General features: G+C 26.5%; 1 protein-coding gene across 1 annotated transcript; it reads right to left on the bottom strand.

Moving 5' to 3' along the window:
* Nucleotides 1-2,287: 2,287 nt before the first annotated feature.
* Nucleotides 2,288-4,149, bottom strand: LOC124917071. Its single transcript, XM_047457640.1, has 7 exons — nt 4,037-4,149; nt 3,376-3,464; nt 3,238-3,312; nt 3,075-3,163; nt 2,943-2,992; nt 2,605-2,740; nt 2,288-2,348 (listed from the first exon to the last, which is right to left on the bottom strand). The coding sequence occupies exons 4-7, from the start codon at nt 3,155-3,157 to the stop codon at nt 2,288-2,290; spliced, it is 330 nt and encodes a 109-aa protein (XP_047313596.1). The 5' UTR covers nt 3,158-3,163; nt 3,238-3,312; nt 3,376-3,464; nt 4,037-4,149.
* Between the last annotated feature and the right edge of the window lie 4,832 nt (nt 4,150-8,981).

Raw genomic sequence — 8,981 nt, 5'->3', positions numbered from 1 at the left:
TGTATCTTGTGTATTGTCATAATTAATCTATGTGTATTTGTAACAAGATAAGATTATCGAAAATAACAATAATAGAAGAATCTCTATTATTGAAACTAGCATTTATCCCGTGCATTTGCAGGAGTAATAATATAAAAAACCGTGAAAAAATATTACGGTAAATTTTTAATGGGCGGGTCAACCCACAATCCGACCCAAGTATCCATTTACTCTCACATATATCCAAATTAACCACAGCCCTCGACCCGACAATCCGGACACTTTAAAAATCACTACAACAAAACAGACCTATGGCAACGCTTAAAAAGACTTCTGCCAACCCTTAAAAGCGTCGCCAAAAATATTACCGACACTTATTCATGCGTCGCCATAAGCAGGGTGGGCGTTTGTTATAACGACGCTTATTTAAGCGTCGGTAGCATCAATTAAGCGTCGCCAAAAGTCTATAATTTTTAAAAATAATTATTATTTTATTTTAAAAAATTTATTCGAATTTTCATTTTTAAAATTAAATATTCATTAAAAAAGAAAATTTAAAAATAATTATATACTCATTAATGACATTTTTAATAATAACAAAATTAACTAAATTCTCCCAACATCAAATATATTTCAAACAAAATAAAATAATTTTTGAACAAAACAGTAAAGAACTGGAAATGAATGGGTTCATCCACTTAATCTTCTTCTTGGACATCCACCTTGGACATCCACTTCTTCTTGGACCAAATCTGCAAATATGTGAAAAAGGTTATTTTTTAAGATAAAGAGAAAAATGGTATATTGATATAAATTAAATCGACACAAAATTTGAAAAACAAAACCAACACAAAATTTGAAAAACAAAACCTGGTTGCTTCTTCATGCATTTGACAGCTCAAAGACGAAGACAACATATAACACCTGAATCATTCATTCTTCACAATTAAACTTCTAAAAGGGAATTAAATTGATCTTCAATGATTCAATGATTGGAATCTAGATATTAAGATTGTTCATTACAAAATTTCAAGAATAAACTTTAAGAATTCTTGAAGATCAATATACCGATTTGAAAACACCATTTCAACCATGAATCTACATTGGATTATGTTTCATATGCCCTAATGAGTGATATGCATGACCTAGAATTCTATATAACCCAATTTAAAAATACATTTTATATCTAGTTTTGTATCTAGATTAAGCCAGAAACATAAATAAGTTTTTCAGTTTAACAATGACTAATTGATTTGGGTTATTTGAATAATCTTCAAATAATCCAAAAACTTTTACCTACCCTCTTATCAATTAATTTATCAGCCATAATACTAATAAATGTTAAGTCTGTTCACCAAATAACAACTTTTTATAATTTCAATCCGAAAAAGTGCCATCAATAGTTTAACTATATAAATCCAGACAAAAAAAAGAGTATTTCCAATGTAGAATTGTCAAAATAATAGCCTTGGAAATACAAATATCTAGTTTAAAGATGTTTTCAAATTCTATGAGACAATTCATATGCAAAATAAAGACTTGAAATAACCAATAAAGATCATGAGACATAAAGTATATACTATTTAAAGTAGAATACCTTAGTGAATATACTTAAGTCAATAATATATAATACTATTAATTATATAAAGATCGACAATAATAATTGTCGAATTTCTTTGATAATCATGATTAATAAGGATGTTTGGTGCACATATCTATCACTAACAAATATTTCTATAAACAATTATCTCTAGCAGATATCATATATGTTATATAGAAACATTCAATCAATCAACAATCAATCAACAATCAAACAAAGATAGACAAGACAAACCTGGAATGGATTAAATCCAAAAATAGAACTTAGAATAAGTTCTAACAACAATACTACAGCCAGTCATCAATACTGTCATCAATACTGTCATCAATACTGTCAAAAGAAAAAACCAAATACAGAGGATTAATTTTCCTTTTATAGTATTATAGCTCAAACATAAAAGTATAAAACTGTCATACCTTGGTCTTAGTATAAAAAACAAAAAAAATAATAAACATATAAGATATTTCTTGTCATATTGATACTACAGAAAACTTTCTATGAAAAATTTGGTATGCCTTCTCCAAACAAAATAATAAATCCGTACCTTTGCAGCAAAAAAAAATGTACCTAGCCTTCTCCAAATAGAATGTTTGATGACCCAACTGAACATATTTATTCTGTTCAAACACATAAGAACATATTTATGATCTTTAGAACAATTAAAAATAACAAGGAATAAAAAAATTAGATCAACTCTAAGCTTACAGCCTAGTTCATATTATGCATCTGGATCACACATACTGCAGCTTCAACCAATAAAGCAGCCCCTCTGTTTAAAGTAGACAAACTACCCAGTTATTTGATATAACCATGTAAAAAGAAACAATTTACTAGAAAAGGAGTTAATAGTCAACTAAAAAGAGGAATACAATTGTTATCCCTTAAAATATAAAAAAATCAAGGAAGAAGTAAGCCGACAAAACAAAGGAAAAAAGGTACAAGGTTTAGAGCTTGGTATCACTTACACAGCTACAAATGCCCCAGGTGTACGAGATTTAAAATGTAACTTTGATAAATAAAAGTACCTAGCTTGTTTATTTGAATTGTCAACCTCCAGGGCTAACTCAAAATTCTCCTTTGCCGTCTGCAATGTCTTTGGGTGATTTCCATAGCCATTTTTTTCATAATAACTTGAAGCTCTGTTCCAACCACCAAGATTATCTGAAAATTACAGTATAGTCCACAAATTACATCTAAATTCATAAACAAGACAAGTTCATAAAAAGAGATTCCTTAATCCTTGACACTACAGGAATCAATGATCCCCAAAACAATATATGCCATCCTGAAAGAAGGTTTTTTTGAGTTCATAATTCATCTTAAAAAGAAAAGCCACGGCTATTCCCAGAGAACAATGTCTCACCATTAATATTCAGGAGCAAGAAGATCACAAATGACGCCCACAAGACATGACTGTTAATATTAAAAACAATACAACTTTAAGCAAATTACGTATTTTTTAATCTAAAAAAATCATATTTGTTTAGATAATAACCTTACTCCTACAACTGTTTTGAAATCATCCTCCAATGACGTTTGGATATACTTTTGGAAGTAAAATTTACTTCCTGGACCCATATAAACCTGCACCAGTAGAACAAATGAAGATCATCATCATCCTCTCTCAATGAATTTTATTCTAAAGAAGAAACTCTTACACTTATGAAACCATTTCGCAACGTTAAATAGTCAGACTTAGTCACTAATCTGAAAATTTGTTGAAAAGAGCATCCCTGCAACATATTGTTATCAATGGACCAGCCAAACCAATAAGAGATATAATAAATATGTCTTACAATATAGAAGAAGAATGGACTCCGACTGCAGAAACTAGTGTGAACTCGAACAAATAATGTCTGGTGGGTAAGCCTGAATCTTGAAGGATCTGCACATACCCACAAAGAGAAAAAAAAATATAAATTTCAAGAGTTTAATCAAAATTCGCATAATAATAATAATAATCCTACCGGTGGAAAATTCAAAGTTAGGGGATGTAGTCTCCGAACCCCAATTTTTTCAATTTTTCCAACTACGGATCTTGAAGATACAAAACAATTTATATAAGTTCATTCCTCTTGCAATATAATACAAATTTGGTTAGTTTGTGTTTATAGTTAAAATACCCTGAGTTTTGCAACTCCAACTGTGTAACTGGACTGTATAATATCATGAAACAGTGCCAAGAAGAATACGAGTATGTGGAACTGATGAAGATAATTGATTTCTTTAACTACCTACTACCAAAGGCTGAAACCACAGTCCAATTTATTTTATATATATAGCTAGGATCTATTTTCCATTCATGCTCTCCTCCTAGCTAATATAAACCCTAATTAATCGGAAGACATAGTAGAATTCATTCATTCATTGATTCAATCAATTCACCAGATAAAAAGAAACTCAAATTTCGTTTTAAGTAGTAAATGCTGACAAAAAAAGAGGGAAATCGATACATACTGATGAGACTTCTTCGAATCGATTTTCTCCGATCGTGTATTCTCAAAGCATTAGAAGAAGATAAACAAAAGTGATTGCCTGTGTGTTGATTGCGACGTCCAGGAGAAGGAGGAGTCGTATGTGATTACATAGTTAGATAGATGGAGGAATTCGATGTAGCTCCACGAGGAATATATCATGATGATGATGAAGATCTGCTCTCTAAAGATAGGAGGAAGGAAATGGCTAGAGAGTCGGTGATTAGGTTAGAATATGAACGTATCTGTTCAAAGAAATTTAATTAGGCTTGGACTTGGGATGGGCTTAGGCTTGGGCTTTTCTAATTATAGACAAAAAGAAAGATTTCTAATTTAAATAAACATATAAGTTCAATCTTTGTTTTTAAATATAATATTTAATTTATTTATTTTTAATTTATATTATTTTTTTATTTTTAATTAAATTATATTTAAATAATAATTAATTAAAAGACAGATGTTAATAAATTTTTTTAATAATGATATAAAAAGTTTAAGAATTATGTTATATAAAAAATAATAATAAATTTTTAATGTTAATAAAATTTTAAGTTAAATTCAAATTATAAAATAAAAATAGCGAAATAAATATTTATAAAGTTTAAAAAAAATATATTAAAATTTAGAATAGTTAAATTATAAGGTTTTAAAAAAATTTATATATAAAAAAAATTAAAGGTGGTTGTAAATGTACAAAGGTTGGCAAAGAATTTTTTTCTTTTAACTTTTACCCACCCTTAATATGCGTTGGCAGATAAGGGTGGTTGAAAGTAGGTTTTGTTGTAGTGAATTAAGCATCATTATATATATAGATTAGTTAGTTAAAAAGTTGAAATAATATTGTTAAAATGTCACGCGTTTATCAAATTTTGGGTTGAATTTATAATATAAAGCGTTATTAGTTTAGTTGGTCAAAAGTTTGTACTTGTTTTGTTAGGTTGCATGTTCGAATCATACCTATAACATTTTTAATTTTATTTTTAACCGTTTTAAGTTTATGGGCGGGTCAACCCACAATCTGACCCAAGTATCCATTTACTCTCACATATATCCAAATTAACCACAGCTCTCGACCCGACAATCCAGACACTTTAAAAATTAAACATCATTATATATATATATAGATTTTTGTTTGACAAAAAAAACTTCTACAACTCAAAAATCAAATGTGGCCAAGGGATAATTAAGGAGTTGTCTATGTAAAATCAGGTATTCTTGAGATTTACCATAAGTAAATCTAGATGATGAAATAGATAATAACCAAGAAACAATCTCTTAAAAAATACAACTCCTCCATGAAATCATCTATTTTGCATTTTGCTTGAACCATTAACGCTAAAGTTATAAAAGTGAATAGAAATAACTTAAAAGAAGCAAAAATAATGATCTTTCTATATGCGATGATTATTAAGGTATAAACCATAAATACAAATAAGTTTCTAACTTATTGTAACAATTCTATTAATAATATTTTTTTTAATTAGATAGAGTAGGACTAGAGGATATCCTTAAACTTGACTGAGACTCATGGTGGTGACTTATACGTTGAATAAGATTGAAGTCATGTTATTTTTCAGACAAATTTAGTGTTTTTTTATCCTAAAATTTATTATTTCTCTTATAAATATAGCTATTGTGAATATGGTTGTATTAGGTAATTTTATAATTAAGATATTTATGTTTAATATATTTTATTATTTAATAAATTTATCGTATTGCAATTTTAATTGCAAAACGACGGCTTTATTAATAAAAAGGAATTATAAAACTTATTGCATATTTATATTAAGTATGGTTTGTTAAAATTTCAGAGAAAATAAATTTTTTACTTAAAATTTGAGTTTAGTACAAATATTATTAAAATAAGTATCATAATAATATTGAAATTTTGCAATTAGATTATTTACAATATTTGACGATTGTTTGTAGATTTAATTGCTAATGTTATAAATATTGCAGAAAAAATAGTTAAATGGTACAGAAATAATGTTGTTAACATACTTGTTACAAATTAATAATTTTTTTAAGTGAAAAAGAGGTTAGTTGGTAAGCTTAAATTAAATATTTAATTTATTAAATAAAGTATTTTTACCATTTTTGACATGTTTAGTGTGAACTCTCTTGTTTCACTTTTTGAAAAAATCAAATCAAATCAATGATGTGATTTTGATTTTTTTTGAATTTTTTGAAAAGTATGCAGTTATTAAATATATATTATTTATTTTCAATTTGGATGAAGTAATGGAGAGGGATGCATCTTCAAGGGATCAGTAGTTTCTTTTTCTCGCATTTTATTCTTTGTCGAATAATTTTGTTTTCAACTTAGTTATGTTTTGTATCATATTTTCATCTTTTTGTTGTTCATTAATTTGTATCTTGTAATAGCGTTTGTTCAACTTTTCACTCCAATATTTAACCAATGTAAAAAGTTCAATTATTTAAAAACTTTGGAAAGAAAGTCATATTTCATACTAATAGTTCAAATGGGAAGAATTCACTATAATCATCCTAATATATCAAAAATAAAAATTTAATTCTCAAATAGGAGCGTTTTAAGAATATTTAATATTAACTAAAATATTTTTTTTCAATAAGCATTCAGTTCCCACAAGGGGTCTTTTCATATTTTAGAATTCCCTTCTTAAAACAAATAATGACGGTTCTATTTTAAAATATTACCACGTTAATTAATAACATCTGACTTTCTAAAATTACAAACAAACGGATCTTTGAATTTATGCAATCCCAGTCACCCACAATTAATGCGCACTCAAATAGTTCTACATTTATTGGAAAGTAATTGTAAAAGAAGAACATATAATTAGTATCGGTTAATAAATGATTTTGTATAATTTTAGGCATTAAAATATCATTTAAATTTTATTGTGCTTCCATGTTTTATTGATACAAATTAGAGAATTAACATTGGTTTCATACATTTGTTTCATATCTAATCAATGTTTTTAATAAATGTTGTACCGATTGATGTCCCGTCACTACATTGTTTCTTTGATTGGTATAATTAAAGTTCAAATAAAGTCACCTACACAGGCTCAACAAAACCGATGACATCCAAATGACCTTCAACCACTTAAGATAACAATTCAATGAGTTCCTAGGGATCCATTCAATTATTGATCGTCATTTAGTGGGTGAAGGTAGAGATCAACTCAATTTGGTAAAGGACTTCAATGGGCCCGAATTTGTTCTACGGAGATCCTAAGACAAAATTTGATATATATATATATAATATTTATGTCTTTTTGATGTATTTTTATAAATAGAGATATTGTAACATAGGGTTACTGGGATTTAGGGCGCCCCTAAGAATGGGACCAATACAATTTTATAATTTGGGGCCCTTAAAATTATAAATAAATGTTTTAATTTTTTTTTAAAATTATTTTATTTTTTAATTAATAATTATAAATATTTTAATTAAAGAAATATATTTATCCAAATTAAATATATAACAACAATATTTCATATATAAAACATTTCATAATATATATCAAAAATATTAATATAAGAAGTTTTAAATGAAAAAAAAAACAATAATAATTAACAATTATGAAAACACATATATCATTCTAAAAAAAACTATGAAAACATATTTCTCCTTGCATTTTTTGAAGCAAAATTTTTTGCATTGAACAGTTTACAAATTAAACCACTCATATTTCCGAAATTCGATCTATATCATTTATAGTCTTCTTTTTTATTTTAACCTAAAATATTTAAATTAATTTTTAACTTTAGACTTCAAAAATTGAAAAAAAAAATACCTTTTGATATAGTGTCGAGTGATATATTTTTCATAATAGCCTTATTTGAGATAATGTTGATGATATGAAATCTCTACTCTACTCTACAATAAGAAAAAAAATATAATGATAGATATTTTAATTTTTAAAATGGTAAAGATTAAAGATAAACAATAAGAATAAGAAACAATTAAACATAGGTAACATCATTACCTCAAAAGAAAATTGTTGTTAATTAAGAATCTTTGTAAACTTGAAGGAGTAGAAAATGACCGGCCGTTTAAGAGGATTAAGGATTAGAAAATTATTATGTGAATGCTTAGTAGGATTTAGGATTAAAAAATTATTATGTGAATTTGAAGATTGATAGAATCATAGAGATAAATTAAAATATATGAAATAGAAAAATGACGACTGGGATTTAGGGTTAAATTTAGAAACTTAGAATATAAAATGATGGCTGCTTGGCCGATTAGGGTTAAAAAATTAAGATTAATATTAGATATTATGTTAGAAAAAAGAGGCTTCGCTTAGCTGGGTTAAAAAATTATTATTGATATTTTATTAATATTAATTAGATATTAGGTTAAAAAAGAACGACAAATAAAATAAAAAATTTAGAAAGAGAAAAAAGATAATATATATATATATATATATATATTATAATATTTATTTAATATATATGAAAACGAAGAAAGAGAAAAAAAAAGATAAAAATGTTATATATATATATATATATATTATATAATATTTATTAAATATATATGAAAAAGAGAAATAAAAGGAAAAAAATAATATTAATAATATAATATAACTATTTTATAAAAAATTATGAGTACTATAAAATTGGGGGCCCAATACAACTGCATAGGTTGTCTTACCTGTCGGTCCTGCTCGGATCATTATTTCATGGAAATTTATAGAATAGACGACTCCCCGAGGATGTAGAAATTTGTTAGTCGAACCTATATATATCGTATATTATCATGTGTATAGATTAAATATTTTTTGAACAAATGGTATCAGAGCATGTTTTGAGAATATTTATAATAATTTATTTATAAAGATATGACAAAAATTATAATCGCCATTGAAGAAATTGTTGTAAATTTGTGATTTTGTTGAAAATTATTGGTTGTTTAAGAAAACAACATGGTTGCAGAA

This window comes from Impatiens glandulifera, unplaced genomic scaffold (genome assembly GCF_907164915.1).
Source record: "Impatiens glandulifera unplaced genomic scaffold, dImpGla2.1, whole genome shotgun sequence".
Lineage (NCBI taxonomy): Eukaryota > Viridiplantae > Streptophyta > Magnoliopsida > Ericales > Balsaminaceae > Impatiens > Impatiens glandulifera.
Note: the sequence above shows the minus strand (reverse complement) of the source record. Positions and strands in the feature narration are given on the sequence as shown.

Coding starts and splice junctions, on each gene's coding strand:
- LOC124917071 (XM_047457640.1), bottom strand. CDS start 3,157: ATGGGTCCAGGAAGTAAATTTTACTTCCAAAAGTATATCCAAACGTCA. Junction 2,993..3,074: donor AAAACAGTTGTAGGAGTAAG/GTTATTATCTAA, acceptor TAATATTAACAG/TCATGTCTTGTGGGCGTCAT. Junction 2,349..2,604: donor AATTCAAATAAACAAGCTAG/GTACTTTTATTT, acceptor TACTTTAAACAG/AGGGGCTGCTTTATTGGTTG.